This window comes from Perognathus longimembris, chromosome 19 (genome assembly GCF_023159225.1).
Source record: "Perognathus longimembris pacificus isolate PPM17 chromosome 19, ASM2315922v1, whole genome shotgun sequence".
Taxonomy (NCBI): domain Eukaryota; kingdom Metazoa; phylum Chordata; class Mammalia; order Rodentia; family Heteromyidae; genus Perognathus; species Perognathus longimembris.
Window position 1 is genome coordinate 47163855 of NC_063179.1, and position 16144 is coordinate 47179998.

The window sequence follows — 16144 nt, forward strand, 5'->3', positions numbered from 1 at the left end:
GAATGTGGCTTAGTGGTAGAGAGCTGGCCTAGCATGCTGGGTTTGATTCATCAGTACCACATAAACAGAAAAAGCCAGAAGTGGCGCTGTGTCTCAAGTGGTAGAGTGTTATCCTTGAGCATAAAGAAGCTCAGGGACAGTACTCAAGCTGTGAGTTCAAGCCACAGGACTGGCCAAAAAAAAAAAAAAAAGAGAGAGAGAGAAGTATTATCATTTTACAGATTAGGGTATTGAACATGAAGAAGTTTAATAAGTTGCCAAAAAGTATTTGTTATTCAAATTAACATGAATCACTGCACTGGTGGCTCTTGCCTATAATCCTAGCCACTCAGGAGGCTGAGATCTGAGGATGTCAGTTTGAAAGAGCTTGGGCAAGAAAGTCTGTGAGTCTCTGACAGGTCTAATTAATCACCAAAAAGCTGCAAATAGATCTGTGGCTCAAGTGATAAGAGTACTAGCCTTGAGCAAAGAAGCATAGGCTAAGTTCAAGCTTCAGGATCAGCACGTACACACAAAAATTAACAGCCTCTTTAATGGCTGTCTTGGTATTGGGCAGATTGTACAACGTTGCCTGTAAATTGCTAAGCAAAGAATGCATTAGTCTGGGCTAAATGCTGATTGTCTATGCTTTCAACCTAATGACTTACATTGAGGAATGAGAATAATATTGGTGCCAATGTTGTTTTATGTTTTCCCTCCCTTCCTCTTCTAATTCTAGAAAATGACAAAAGACCATTTAGTAGAAGAGAAAACTTCTCTACAGAAAAGTCTTCTTTACTATGAAAGTCAACATGGAAGGCCGGTAATATGTCTTGCTAAAAGAGTGTTAATCACTTTTGTGGTCTGTATTCTTCAGAAGTGTTTATAAGGCATTGTTTGTGTATAAAGCATTTGGGAGATTACCTGCCTACTTAATACAAAATTTTGGGGTTAAAGAGTCCATATTGCTTAATCACTTGGATATTTTAGATTTCTGATGATCATGTGACCTTTCTTGTCTTTTTTTTTTTTCTTCAGGTAACCAGGGAAGAAAGGCACATTGTTAAACCTCTCTATGATAGATACAGACTTGTAAAACAGATGCTGACAAGAGCTAGCATCACTCCTGTTCTTGTAAGTAAAGGAAATATTACTCTAGTTCATTATAGCAAGATGTAATTGTCAAAAAATAAAATTTTGGTAGTATATTGGAGGAATACAAAGGGAAGGTAGAAAAAAGTAATTTTAAAGCTGAGATTAGAGGAAATTTTTGCCTGCCTACCACTATTTTCCAGGCACTCTCCCCAACTCCCTACAGAGGTTTGAACTTAGGGCTTCTACTTCTTGAGCCATGCATGTCCCAGACCTGTAAGTATTTTATGTGTATGTAAATGAGTTACTTACAGGTCTCTAACTAGGGCTTTCTGCTTTCTTCTTCGCATCTGGTACTATAGCACTGTAATTACACCTCTAACAACATTTTTACTAGTTAACTGGAGATGGACTCTCTCAGATTTTACTGCTCTACCTGGATTTGAGTCATGATCCTCTAGGTCTCATCTTTCTGAGCTGCTAGGATTACAGGTATGAGCCACCAATGCCTGGCTACCTCTAAGTGTTTTTATTTATAGTTTATGCTACTGAATCCTGACATGTAAAGTCAAAACAGACAGAATATGATAGTCTTATTTCTCTGGTGATAATATGGAGATTGAAGTAGTTATGTGCCCAAAGTTACATACTTTGCAAGTAACAAAAGGAAAAGGAAAAAACTTGGATCTCACAAGCTCTTTATTTAGTTTCTTCCAAATCATGTCTTTGATTGAGTGCTTAAATTGAACACCAAACCAGCCTGATATGTCAAGACACTACTAAAAACAAAACAAAAATACCCCAGTAGACCGAGTACCAGTGGCTCACACCTGTAATCCTAGCTGCTTACAATGCTTGGGCAGGAAAGTGTGGGTTTGAACTAAAAGGCTGGGTGCTGTCCCTGAGCTGTTATGCTCAAGATTAGTGCTCTACCACCTGAGCCACAGATCTACTTTTGGCTTTTTGATGGTTAAAAGGAGACAAAGGATTTTCCTGCCTTCAGAGTAGCTCAGATTATAAGTGTATATACTACCACAACAGGTCCTTTATTTTTTATTTTTTGATGCCCGTACTGGGGATTGAACTCCAGGCTTCCAGTTCTTACTTGGCTTTTTCACTCATGGCTAGTGCTCTACCACTTGAGCCACATCTCAGATTCTAGCTTTTTGGTGTTAATTGGAGATGAGTTTCATCATTTTTATCTGCCCAGTCTGGCTTTGAACCTCAGTCCTCAGAATCCTGAGTAGCTAGGATTCTTTATTTCTCTTTTTCCTTTCTCTCTCTCTTTTTTTTTTTTTTATACTGGGGATTGAACTCAGGGCATGCTAGTCAGTCCATTGGAATACACCACCACTACCACTGTCCCATGTGAAAATAAAGGTGGAGATCTACAACGTAAGATGTGATTATACTTGGAATGTGAAGGTGTTTGTTTGAACTGGTTATTACAGGGCTCTCCCTCTACCAAGCGACGGGGTCAGATGTTACAGCCAATCATAGAAGGAGAAACTGCACACTTTTTTGAAGAAATCAAGGTAATCATTTGGAGAAATCATTTCTAATCATTCCTAGATGGAAAGTTGGAAGTAACAATATTTTTGGTTATCTTTGGATTTCTTTTTAGGAAGAAGAAGAAGATAGTGTTAGTTTGTCCTCTGAGTTAAGTGATATCTTGAAAACAGCACTACAGGCACAGTCTTCATTGGAAAACTCAGAGTCTGATGTTGAAGATAATCAAGAAAAACTAACTCTGGATCTCCGATTATCAAGTTCTCGGGCAGCGTCTATGTATGTATCTGATATGTGATTTTTTTCTTTTGCCTGTTTGAATAATAAGCCAAGATACCCTGTGTTAAATATTTCCTTGAATGGTATTAATACAAGAGAATAAGCTTGGCTCCAGTGGCTCATGCCTGTAATCCTGGCTACTCAGGAGGCTGAGCTCTGAGGATCGTGGTTCAAGGCTAACTTGTGCAGGAAAGTCTTATCTTCAGTTAACTGTTAACTACCAGAGAACCAGAAGTAGAGCTGTGGCTCAAACTGATAAGAGTGCTAGCCTCAAACAAAAAAAAAAGTGCTTAGAGACAATGCCCAGGCTCTGAATTCAAGCCCCATGACCAACATTAAAAAAAAAAGAATCATATAGTGATTTGAAAATACATTTTAAAAAATTGATTCTCTCTCTCTTTTTTTGCCAGTCCTGGGGCTTGAACTCAGGGCCTGAGCACTGTCCCTGACTTCTTTTTGCTCAAGTATAGCACTCTACCACTTGAGCCACAGTGCCACTTCTGGCTTTTTCTATATATGTGGTGCTGAGGAATCGAACCTAGGGCTTCATGTATACAAGGAAGGCGAGCATTTTTACCACTAAGCCATATTCCTAGCCCTCTCTCTTCTTTTTGCTTAAGGCTGGCACTGTAGCCCTTAAGCCACAGCACCACTTCCAGCTTTTTTCTATATATGTGGTACTGAGGAATAGAACCCAAGGCTTCATGTATATGAGGCAAGCATTCTACCACTAGGCCATATTCCCAGCAATCCTAGCTACTTTTAAGATGCTTAAGATCTGAGGAAGCTACCCAGAGAGAAAAGCCTGAAAGACTGTCTCCATTTAGCACAAAAAGTCAGACTGAAGACATGGTTCAAGTGAGAGAGAATGTTAGCTATGAGTAAAAAGTCAATGTAGAGCTGGAGGATCCTTGTTCAAGCCCTGGTAAGTATCTGTGTATGTATATGTACACAGCCATACAATGTTTTCCTTTAATTTTAGGCCTGAACTACTGGAACAACTTTGGAAAGCCAGAGCTGAGAAAAAGAAACTACGCAAAACATTACGGGAATTTGAGGAGGCATTTTATCAACAAAATGGAAGGTTTGTTTTATTTTTTATTTTTTGGCCAGTCCTGGAGCTTGGACTCAGGGGCCTGAGCACTGTTCCTGGCCTTTTTTTTGCGCAAGGCTAGCACTCTGCCACTTGAGCCACAGTGCCACTTCTGGCCATTTTCTATATATGTGGTGCTGGGGAATGAAACCCAGGGCTTCATGTATACGAGGCAAGCACTCTTGCCACTAGGCCATATCCCCAGCCCCAGGAAGGTTTGTTGAACATCACAAGTAAAGGCATCTTTGTTCTTTAACTTATAAACCAATATGTTAAAAATATATAGGGATAGAAATAAATTACCTTGCTAGACCTAGTTAGTAGCTTATGCTTGGAAAGCTGTGTAGGAGGCAGAGAAGCATAAGGTTTGAGGCTAGCCCAAGCACAAAGTTTTCATGTCACCCACTAGCATATGTCTTGTTACCCTAGCTGTGTGTGAAGTGTAAATAAGATTGGAGTCCAGGTCAGTCTTGTTGGGGTTTTTTGCCCCTCCCGGCTCGGACTTTTACTTCTTCCTTTCCACTCTCCCTTTCACGCCCTCTCCCCTAGTCATTCGACCTGCAAATAAGCTAGAGTGGAACGGAGGAGATAGCTCCGACCTGACGCGCACGTGATCTGCCGCAGATATGTGCTCGCCTCCTTACGCTAGAAGTCTGGCGAACATATGCAACGGGGCCGGCTTCTTAGAGCGAACTGACTTTATTAAGAGAAGGACAAGGAGAGATGATTCCGAGGGAGGGGTTTGGCCAGGATGTCGATAGGCTGAAAGGTATCACCTGACCCCCAAGGGCTAACGTCACTTGAGCATGCCGAACCAGGGCGGGGTTGGTAGGCGCCAGGCTGGCTAGGGGGTTGGGGGCTGTTTGCCCAACCGGTTCCTCTGGATTCCAATCCAGAGGGGGTAGCAGGGCCGCATTCCCCAGTGCTGGGGGAGGTGCATCAAGCCCCTTCCATCAAGGGGGAAGATGGACCCCAACAAGTCTGGGCAAAAAGTGAGACCCTATATGGAAAATACTAAAAGCAGAAAATGCCTGGGGTGAGCATCTTGTAGAGCATCTTTCTTTTCAGTTGCTCTTGTAAAGTTGATACACGATATACATAGGGGTTATAGCTACATGCATCCGGTAATGAGTACAGTTCTTTTTGAACCATGCCCCTCCTTCCTTTGCGCTCTCCCAGGTTTTCCCTTCCGTCCCCACCTATAAGACATACAGTTCATTTTCCCTGTAGTGTCTAGTGAGTACCACTGTTGCATTTGTTCACCCTTTGTTCCATCTTTTCTGTCCCCCCACTTACCCTCCCAAATACAAGCTAATAAGACAAAAGGAAAAGAAAACACAGCAACCAAATAACCGCAAATAACACCAAATAACAGCAACCAAAAAAGATGTCTTGTTTTCTTTTCTTGGAGTTCATTTCATAAAATATTATTTTTTATTTTTTGCCAGTCCTGGGGCTTCAACTCCTCCTTAAGCACTGTCCCTGGCATCTTTTTGCTCCAGGCTAGCACTCTACTACTTGAGCTATAGCACCCCTTCTGGCTTTTTCTGTATATGTGGTGCTGAGGAATTGAACCCAAGGCTTTCATGTATATGAGGCAAGCACTCTACCACTAGGCCAAATTCCCAGCCCCTAAAATATTATGTTGTATGACATGCATATAGCTATTCTGCCTTTGTCAACCACTCCTATACATATCCTCATTTGGCCTCAGTGTGTGATATCTAGAGTCCTAGATAATTTATCATGTCTGTGTGTGTTTAAGTGTAAGCATTCAGTGTGCTTGTAGATTTATAGACATATTCTAGTTACCACAAATGAGGGAAACCATACTACCTATGCTTCTTTGGTTCTGGTTTACTTCATTTGGCATATTTTTTTCCAAGTCTTTCCATTTCCTTACTAATGGCACAATACCATTCCTTCTAATGGATGAGTAGAACTCCATGTGTGTATATACCATATTTTCTTGACCCATTTGTCCACTGAGGGGCATCTGGGTTGATTCCATATCCTGGCTGTGGTAAACAAATGAACTGTGCTGCAGTGAACCTGGTTGAGCTGGTTGGTAGCTTTAGTGTGGCCTTGTTTGTGTTCCACTGGAGTGGAAATGGAGTGGGATTGCTGGGTCATATGGAAGCTCTATTTAGCCTTTTAAGGAACCTCCATACTGTTTTCCAGAGTGGTTAAACAAGTTTACATTCCCACCAACAGTGTAATAGAGTTCTGTTTTGGCTGCATTCCCACCAGCATGTTATTGTTAGTTATTCTTGATAATGGCTATTCTAACTGGAGTAAGGTGGAATCTATGTTGTTTTGATTTGCATTCTTTTATGGCCAGGGATGTTAAACATTTCTTCATGTGTCTATTGGACGTTCTTAACTTCCTCCTCTGAAAAGTCTCTCTTTAAGGCATTAGCCCATTTTGATTGGGTTAAGTTTTTGAAGTTTATTTTTTGGGAGTTTAATTTTTTGCACTGTAAGTATGAGGCCCTTGTCTAATGCATATCAAGTAAAGATCTCCTACTGTGGGCGTTCAATTTAACTTGCTGGCTATCCTTTGTCATGCAGAAGCTGTAGAGCACCTTTCTCAACTATTGTGAGGCCCTGAATTCAAATGTTATTATTGCTAGAATAAAGTTAACATAAAATTTTAGGATTGGGATATGTTGCTCTGTGGCAAAGTACTTGCCTACAAGTGCAACATCCTGGGTTCAATCCCCAGTACCAAAAAAAAAAGACAAAAGATAAAAATTCAAGAATTTATAACATTCCTCTGTGTTCTGAGATTCTGCTGTTGTTAATGGCAAGAAAAAGTCGGAGCTTGAGTATCTTTCTCCTCCCCCCTCCCCCTCCCGCCCTTTTTAATATGCCAGTACTGAGGCTTGAACTCAGAGCCTCATGCTCTTGCTTTTTCCACTCAAAGCTGGCACTCCACCACTGTAGCGGCACCTCCACTTCTGGCTTTTTGCTGGTTAGTTGGAGAGAAGAGTTGTATAGATTAGTTTGCCTGGCTGGCTTTGAATTGCAGTCTTCAGGTCTCAGTGTCTTTGAGTAGCTAGGATTACAAACAGGAACTGGAATAAACATCTCATAAATTATTTCAAGGTTTTCCTAGGGAGTCTTAGTGCACTGATATTTTTCCCCCCGTTTTTAATCTAGGGCCCTTTCACATGCTAGGCAAGAACTCTATCACTGAGCTGCCTCCCCAACCCAGGGAGTGTAATGTTTATTGTTTAATTTTTCCTCATCACCCTTAGGAAGCAGTGGTGAAATGAGACAGTGTTCTTTTTAGAAAGGGTCTTAGCGTAGGTATCCCTCAACTAGTTAGGTAAGGGCTGCTTGTTGTGTTTCTAGGATTTCAACAGTATAGCTGTCATGTGACTTCTATAAAATAGTATGACATTTGATTTTATTGTAGCCCATACATGGAATGGGGGTGGTGGTGGATTTTTTTCCCCCCCCTGTACTGGGGGTTTGAACTCAGGGCCTCATCCATGATCTCTAGCACTGTTTCTCCTTGGTTATTTTTAGGATGTCTTTCCCAGGCACCTGTCTAGCTGTGATCCGCCTACTCTAGGCTTCTTGTCATCATTAGTATTACGGGCGCACACTATCACATCCAGCTTCCCTTTGTGGAGGAAGTTTCTGAGACTTTTCTTCCTGGGCTGGTCTGGTACCATTATCCTCCCAGTAGTATCCCATGTAGCTTGGCATGATGGGTGGTTGCTTCTGTGCTCAGTTATAGGTTGAGAAGGGACTAAGAAGAGATTGCAGTAATTTCTGCCCAGGCTGCCCACCAACCAATAATCCTCCAATTGTCAGCCTCCCAAGTAGTTAGGATTACAGGTATGAGCCACTTGCACCTGGTTCCTGGGGAGAGACTTAAAAAAAAGAAATCTCAATAAATTAACTGGATGTTCTTTTACCAATAGCTCTTATACAAATTCCAAAATGCATTTTAATTCCTTCTGCTTTGAGAGTGTCTTTTATTGGCATATATCTGAATAGCTGGAATGCTTTATCTGTGTGTTTTCTGTTTATATTGGGAGATATTGTGGCTTGTATACTTAAGATAACTTAGTGCTTTAGTGGGTACTAATCTTTTGTTCAGGTGAGTGGTTTACTTCTTAATTCACTGGAGCCACAAGTTAATAACTCAGCCTATGAATTCTAGCCTTGCACAGCACTTGGCAGTGGCTGTGTTACTAAAATACTAGTTAACCTCTGGTTTACTTTAATCACTGATAAGAAAATATAGCCTTATTTTGTTAGTAAAAAATCAGTTAAAAGTAATTCTATATCAGAAATTTTTGGGAGGTCTAAGAGAATTAGTCCAATAACAACCTTCTTAGAGAGAAGCTTTTTATTTCAATTTGTAACTTAGGACAACTTCTGAGACTCTCCAGGTAGTTTCTAGAGTATTACACGATTTATTTTCTCTCCTAGGAATGCTCAGAAAGAGGATCGTGTTCCAGTGCTTGAGGAATACAAGGAATACAAGAAAATTAAAGCCAAGCTTAGGCTTCTTGAAGTTCTTATCAGCAAACAGGATTCTTCAAAATCCATATAAAAAAAAAAAGTTCCTTGAAAATTCACATCATAAAACCAGTTGTGTTCCTTGAAGCTTTCACCACTTAACTTGGTTGGCTGGTACTTGAGTTCATTTTGTCAGGCACTCAGAGAATCTCACTTTGTACTTGGTTGTGGTGCCATTAAAGGATGGGAGGGAAAGTAGGCCCTCTCTTGGGAGTGTAAGTGATGTTCCATATTAACCATAAAACTGTCTCTCCACCTTTAGCAAACAAGCAGTTTCCTTCATTGTTAAGCAAGACTAGAATTTTATCCTTTGAACTTCAAGAACTTTGGAAATACAAAGCTTTTAATTTCCTTTTTTTTCATTACTGAAGAATATTGAGAGGAAATCTTCACGCTGGGTTCTTCAGTTGCCTTTTTTTTCTTACAGAATGACTGAAAATTTGAAAGAAAAGCCTATAAAAATGACATATGCAACTTCGTTCTGTTTTCCTAGAGAAACCAAAATCAGACTGAAATTTCAAGTCCTACTGTGGAACACTTTCCTGTTTAATTCCAAAAAGTGACACATTCGCATAGGTAGTATGTTAGCAAAAATTTGCAGTTCAGTGGTCACACAGCTCTTGGATGAAGATAACAATGGTTAGACCAAAAAGTGACCTTGCTAATTTATTAGTCTATTGAAACATACCACACATCAAACACAGAAATGAATCATATCACATGCTGCCTATAGGACTTAAGTTACTGCTATTCCTAAGTTACTGTTTATCAGCTGGTGATGTGATTTTTCTGGATCAGATTCTGTGTCCCCCTTCCCCCCCCTCCACACACACACACACACACATACCAGATAATGAGAAAATAGCCATGTCAGTATGTAGGAACTCTGATGGTGCTCAGATTTGTGTGTTTGATCAAATGGGCCTAAATTGGCAAAATTAAAATTATGGCTAAGTAAAATCTGTTCTTAACAAGGGCTATACACCATTGCAATTCTTCAAGAACCTTCAGGGGGCTGCATTGTTTCCCCCTTGTCTGAATTATCAAAGTGTGGACAAAAAGTCCCCTCTACAGCGATTACCTTTTCTCACTCATGCTTTTTAAAAGCAGTGCTTACAGGCTGTGTACTGAGTGGCAATACCCCTTGTCCCTTGTCATGTATGGTAGCCTATCTTTTTCTCTTTGGCTTTGCATGCCTTTTCTTCAGGTATTCTAATTTTTCTGGAATGGTGACTTGATTCAAGCTTAATGTGTTAAATTTTTTTCCTGGTGCTTTTATGGATTGATGAGTGTCTTACTTTGTGCCCATGTTTTGCATGCAGTGACCCATGCATGGTTTTCTTAACTAGTTAGTATTAAAAGTTTGTCACATACAAAAATGAGATTTTACAGCATCCTTTAATAACATGAGGGAAGCATGAACCTCAGCTTTTGGCATTGCTGCGTAGAAGCACATGAAGTAGCATAATAGTGTTTCTAGTACATTTCTCATGTGTGTGCAATGAATGCCTTTTTCAGGAGAGGGAAAATCCAGTGATAGTAAATGTGTAGTTGGGGGATTTTTAAAAAGCACTAAATCCAGTCCTTATTGTGTGGTTTCATTTTGATATAACTAGGTTATTCATAATGTATTCCTAGAAAAGTAAAACTAAAATGCCAAAAAATTGTATCAGTTTGATTTGAATCCATCATGTGGTGCACATTTCAGTTAATTTTTTCACTATCCAGACAGTGTAACATCTAATTTTATGTGCACTATGATGTTTTTTATGAATGTTTTATTTTATATACCACATGCAAAAATGTCCATGTGCACTATTTAAATGTTTTAAATAATATATTCCTTCTTTATAATGCTGAATCTATTTGAGTACCATATTTTTATAAGTCAGTGGCCTGACTAGTTTGATTTTAGCATTAACAGCTACTTCCTGATGTTAGTTCATTGTTAATATTTAGCTGCAAGTAGAACAGGTAACAATGGCATGGCAGCACTTAAGCTTTGTACAGTATTGTGTGTCATAGTTGAACTGTAGGTGGTAGAATTAGGCAGTTTGTGATAGCTATACTTTGGTACCAATAAAATCTATATATACAAATCATATATATATATATGTGTGTGTATATATATATATATATATGTGTGTGTGTCCACCAGTATAATTGCATTGCTGTCTGGCACTTCATTGTATAGAGTTTTGTAATAAAAGAACTTCAATGTTCTAAGTCATTGTAAAATGCATATTTGTTTTCCCAATAGAAAATGTTAAGACCTCAGATGTACCACTAGCCTTAATGTTCTTAGGCTTATTTAAATTTCCTGAGGGATTAGCTCTAGGACCACATCCAGGGAAAATCTGGCTGGCCACAATTCTAAAATGATAAGGCAAAGACAAGGTACTGATACTTTCAAGGTGGATATGTAGAGAGAAGCTCTGGAAAGAACTCGCTGCTTACTGCAGCGAATTACCATATAAAGAGAACTTGATGCACAGTGAGAAGAGCTTAGTTAAGAAGGTGGGTGATAGCTCTAAAATTCCTTTATTCAGTGGGCACAGATGGTGTGTGCTTTGGAGCTACTCCAGAGACTGAAAGGACCCCCCCCCCACACACACACACACACACGGCTCTGGAATTCAAGGCCAGCCCGGGCAACAGTAAGACTCTGCCTCAAAAACAATTAAAAAACAAAAAACTCAGAAAACTAGGCCAGGTGCTGGTTGCTGACACCTCTTAAGTTGTAGCTACTCAGAAAGGCCAGCTAATTCTCAGTATTACAGTTTGGCGCCAGTGTGGGCAGAAAAGTCCAAGAGATTCTTATCTCCAATTGATCAGCAAGATGTTAGAAATGGAGATGTGAGGGCTGGGGATATAGCCTAGTGGCAAGAGTGCCTGCCTCGGATACACGAGGCCCTAGGTTCGATTCCCCAGCACCACATATACAGAAAACGGCCAGAAGCGGCGCTGTGGCTCAAGTGGCAGAGTGCTAGCCTTGAGCGGGAAGAAGCCAGGGACAGTGCTCAGGCCCTGAGTCCAAGGCCCAGGACTGGCCAAAAAAAAAAAAAAAAAAAGAAATGGAGATGTGACTCAGGTGTGGTGGACAGCCAGCCTTAAGCAAAAAAGCTAAATGTAAGGTCCTACCTAACAGACGAACATAAAACATTTTTAAAAATTTAAGCTGTCCATGGTGTGATATGACATTGATAATTCCAACTATTTGGGAGGTGGAGATAAGGATTGCAGTTTGAGAGCTGTCTGGGTAACAAATTTTCACGACCACCTACTCAGCCAATAAGCTGGGCATGCTGGGCATGCGCTTGTCATACTAGTTATGATGGAGGCGCATCAACAGGAGGATTGTGGTCCAGGCTGGCCTAGGCAATAAACACAGTGCCCTGTTAGAAAGTAACGGAAGCAGGAAGGACCCTGGGGAAGTCATAGCTCCAGCAGAATTCAAACTTCAGTATTTCAGTAAGTGGAATCAAATGGTCCTGCTGCTTGGGCTAAGAAAACATGGCTGAGGAAGGACTTCCCCTTCAGTTTCCAGAATAACCAGTCATATACAACTTTGCGACTCTCTAAACATAGCATTTGCAGCAATTCCATCCCTTTATTATCTATAGCCAAGGGAAGTGAGAACATAAGGACATGGCATACTTACGAAAAACTGTTATTTGTTCCACAAACTGATGAGCATTATTTTGTATGTTTCCTTCACATTCCTAGAATTTAATAAGCCTCATAGAAATGGTGTGTAAACTTGTAACATGCATGGATTGTACAGTGGGTTTCTAATCTGCAGCACTTAATCACTGAAAATCACCTGGCTATTGTACTTAATGACAGGTAGTTTTTGTTTCTCACATATCTAGACTAGGCATATAATTTGTGGCACAGCACTTTACTATGAGCAAGGACCTGGTCTTATCCTATCATTGCAAGTAAAGTCTGTAATGGGGACACTTTCAGGAAATAATTCATGAGTGTTAGAAACACTGTAGGATTGCATAACAGATTCTTACCTCCACTTGTGTCAGTATTGTAGAGCTGAAAGCTTCCTCATCACTCGGTTAAGTTTTGAACTGATATAGTGTAATTCTTTCTCCAGCTCTACAGTATATAAAAAGAGACTAGAAGATAATTTAGGAGAGAATCAGTAAATGTAGTAGAGAGACAGAAAGTTACTAGTCCCTGTGTAATGGTTTGAGGAGATAGGCTTGTTCTATTTATAACTAGTTGTAGCTTTAGAATTCTAAAGCTATGAATAACAATTTGCTATGTCCTAAAATATGTCACTTTCAGAGATGTAGAGATCTAAACAGTTGCTCTTAGATTTTAAGCATATAGTCATGTGCTTTTAACTTTAAATTGGGCAGAAAATAGAAACATGAAAGAATACAATTTTGGGTTCAGGAAAATGGAATACCCTCTGTCCACATGTCCCTTAGAACTCTGGTAAGAATACATGCTTACTCTCTAAATTCTTGCTGAGTGACAGGCTGGTAGTCATCTTGAGTTTCTGTAGAATAATACTTTTTTTCAAGTCTCTCTTTCCACTTTTTCATTTGCTTTGCCCTTTTAATCTCCTGTCAATTTAGAGGACAACTATAGGTCAAAATCTTTTAGTTCTTTGAATCTTTGGTACACAAGCATCATTGCCTTGATCCTTAAACCTTATTTTTCAGGCTTTATATTTTGAGCCCATTGACTTTTTTTTTTTCTCTGCCTTTTCTCCTTTTGTATCTGAGTTTCCTCCTGCATTTCTTCTTAATCGTCAAAGTTGATACATTTATTGTACCTCTGTGCTTATGGTCTTGGTGCTGGGCCTGGACAATGTCCCAAGCATTTTTGCTCAAGGTTAGCACTCTGCTGCTTGAACTACAGACCATGTGTGGCTTTTTTGGTGGCTAATTGGAGATGAATCTCATGAACTTTCTTGTCTAGGCTTTGAACTACAATTCTCAGATCTCAGCCCCAAACACAGACCCTGAAGTTAAGTTATCCACTACCATCAACTCAACAAATGTTTTTGTGGTACTAAGGGTTTGAACAACAGCCTCACATGTATTTGCTAGACAAATGTTCTACCAATTGAATTATGCCTCGGCCCTTTTTGCTTATTTTCCAGATAGGAACGTGGCTTTTTTAATTTTTTATTTTTTTGCCTTGGCCAGCCTGGATATCCTCTGCCTACTTACTCATCCTTTATTGGCTGGGACGGCAGCTACGGGTCACAGGTCACCACACCTACCTTGCTGGCCTCACCAGTAGGTGGGATCTGTGAGCATGCACCACTGTGTTCAGGCTTTTATTCCTGTGTTCTATTCTGTGTTTGCCTGATAAACCATGCTATTCTGGCTAGGGAAACTTGCAATATCACTGGGTCTTTGTTTAAACTGATGTTTGTAAAGGAGGGAAGGATCAGTTTTTCTAGTTTCATGATGGAAACTCAGCATCTGGGTTATTGCTTCTTGTTCTTGGTCCTGGGGCTTGAACTCGGGGCCTAGGTGCCATCCTTGCACTTTTTTTTTTTCCCTCCCTCGAGTTTAATAGTGTTCTACCACTTGAGTACTTCTGGCTTTTTGGCTGGTTAATTGGAGATTAAGAGTCTTGGATTTTCCTGCCTGGGCTGGCTTCAAACCAAGATCCTTAGATCTCAGTCTTCCTGATGAGTAACTAGTATTACAGGCATGAGCCCGCAGCACAAAGCTAGAGCCCAGGTTTTGACATACTGTTTATGTTATTAAAGTGGCAAGGCTGAGAAACTATTTCTAAATGATGAGGCTGCTTATAATGTGGATGCATTAGTAATATGGGCTGAATAGAATGCATTGCAAATGACTAATCCTTCAAAAACTGCATATTAAGCTATTTTTCTATGAAGCTTTCCTTGGGATAGAAAGTGGTACGTTAGAGGTCTGAGGTTTCTTTTGAAATCAGTTAATTTTTGGAAATAGCTGCTTAATGACTCCTGGCATGGATTTATTTAGGCATTCTATCTTGGCTCCATTTTGATAGAAAAATTAAAACATTTCACTCAACTGTCCAATACTATTTATATACGTACTTACACAAAAAGAAATCTTAGCATTCTCTTAAATTCTTTATTCGCAGTTACTTCACACATGTTTATGCTTTTTCCTTTTTAATCCAACTAGTCATTTTTTTCATGTCTTTCCATAGGTCCAGACTTTTGATTTATTTATACTACTTCTTTGTTTATAATATTAGTTCTGCTTTATTGTTTTATATTTATCACATTTTAATAGGATTAATTTCTTTCTGTATTTTGTAAACTTTTGGTTTTTTTCCTGGGATTCTCTTTAGATGCTGCCATATGTTTTTATTTTGTTTTTCAGGAGTTGTATGATTTCATTTCGTATTTCCTATTTGACTCAGGTTTTACTGGTCAGAGCCAGGCAGCTGGGTGGCTCCTGCCTGTAATCATAGCTACTCAGAAGGCCAATAGCTGGAGGATCTTGGTTTGAAGCCAGCCTGATCGAGGATGAAAAGGGCTGGGGACATAGCTCCAATGCTAGAGAATCACACTTCAGTGAAAAAGCCAGGTGAAGAGCTTGAGGCTGAGTTCAGGCCTTGGTTACTAGACCACCCCTCAGAAAAAGAAAAAACCCAGGCACTGGTGGCTCAAACCTATAATCCTAGCTACTCAGGAGACTGAAATCCAAGGATCACAGTTCAAGGCCAGCCCCGGCAGAAAAGTACCTCTAAGACTCTCATTTCCAAAAGCTGGAAGTACAGCTGTGGCTCAAAGTGGTAGGGTGCTAGCCTTGAGCAAAAGAGCTTGGGCCTAGTGTCCAGGCCTAGGACCAAATAAAGGAGGGTGGGTTGTAGGAGGGCAGCACGAGAGTTAACTCAGGACTCAGGACCTTGTACCTACTTGCTAGTCAGACACTTAGTACTTTAGCCACATTCCCAGTGGGTTTTTAGTTATTTTTCCAGTAAGGGCTTGAGTTTTTGCACAGACCTGTACAATCCTACTTTAGGTCTCTATAGCTGGGATGCCAAGCATTCTTCCTGGCCCCCCCCAAATAACCAATTTTTATGAGTGAGTTTTAAAACAAGGTGTATTTTGAGTACAGAATTTAATATATAACCAAAATCACTTAAGTGGTTAATGTTTTTTTAATCTGTTCTCATGCACACGTGTCGAAATTCCTTATAAAGTGGCCTATGCCTTTTATGTGCCACTTAGGGGAAAAAAATGCTGTCAAGCAATGGTACAATTAAGACATATTCTCATTTTAGAGATGCTAACGTATTTGTACGCCTGTCCTGGGGCTTGAAGTCAGGGCTGGGTGGGCATTGTCCCTGAGCTTTTGTGCTCAAAGCTTATGTTCTACCACTTTGGGAGGTATGGCTTATTAGAGATAAGAGGCTCTTGGACTTTTTCTGCTAGGGGTTGCCTTTGAACTGTGGTCCTTAGACCTCAGCCTTCTGAGGAATTAGGATCACAGGCGCCTTGCTTTAAAAGTTAAGTTTTGGGGCTGGGGATATGGCCTAATGGCAAGAGTGCTTGCCTCGTATACATGAAGCCCTGGGTTCGATTCCCCAGCACCACATATATAGAAAACAGCCAGAAGTGGCACTGTGGCTCAAGTGGCAGAGTGCTAGCCTTGAGCAAAAAGAAGCCAG

General features: G+C 40.2%; 2 protein-coding genes across 10 annotated transcripts in view; one reads left to right on the forward strand and one right to left on the reverse strand.

The window, feature by feature from the left end:
- Window positions 1-10761, forward strand: part of Fam13b (family with sequence similarity 13 member B) — an 80254-nt gene extending 69493 nt beyond the window's left edge. For 4 of the 5 annotated variants that reach the window (XM_048368485.1, XM_048368487.1, XM_048368489.1 and 1 more), the window contains 6 exons: window positions 719-802; window positions 1018-1113; window positions 2523-2606; window positions 2696-2859; window positions 3842-3943; window positions 8402-10761. In XM_048368485.1, coding sequence (XP_048224442.1) covers window positions 719-802; window positions 1018-1113; window positions 2523-2606; window positions 2696-2859; window positions 3842-3943; window positions 8402-8525 — 654 coding nt within the window. In that variant the 3' untranslated portion in view covers window positions 8526-10761. Of the gene's footprint in view, window positions 1-718; window positions 803-1017; window positions 1114-2522; window positions 2607-2695; window positions 2860-3841; window positions 3944-4167; window positions 4391-8401 lie in introns of those variants that run through there. The other variant, XM_048368488.1, reaches the window with a different exon arrangement.
- Window positions 8798-16144, reverse strand: part of Pkd2l2 (polycystin 2 like 2, transient receptor potential cation channel) — a 46469-nt gene continuing 39122 nt past the window's right edge. For 4 of the 5 annotated variants that reach the window (XM_048368494.1, XM_048368492.1, XM_048368495.1 and 1 more), the window contains 3 exons: window positions 12965-13077; window positions 12514-12621; window positions 8798-8923 (listed from right to left, as the gene is read on the reverse strand). In XM_048368494.1, coding sequence (XP_048224451.1) covers window positions 12525-12621; window positions 12965-13077 — 210 coding nt within the window. In that variant the 3' untranslated portion in view covers window positions 8798-8923; window positions 12514-12524. The remainder of the gene's footprint in view (window positions 8924-12513; window positions 12622-12964; window positions 13078-16144) is intronic. The other variant, XM_048368491.1, reaches the window with a different exon arrangement.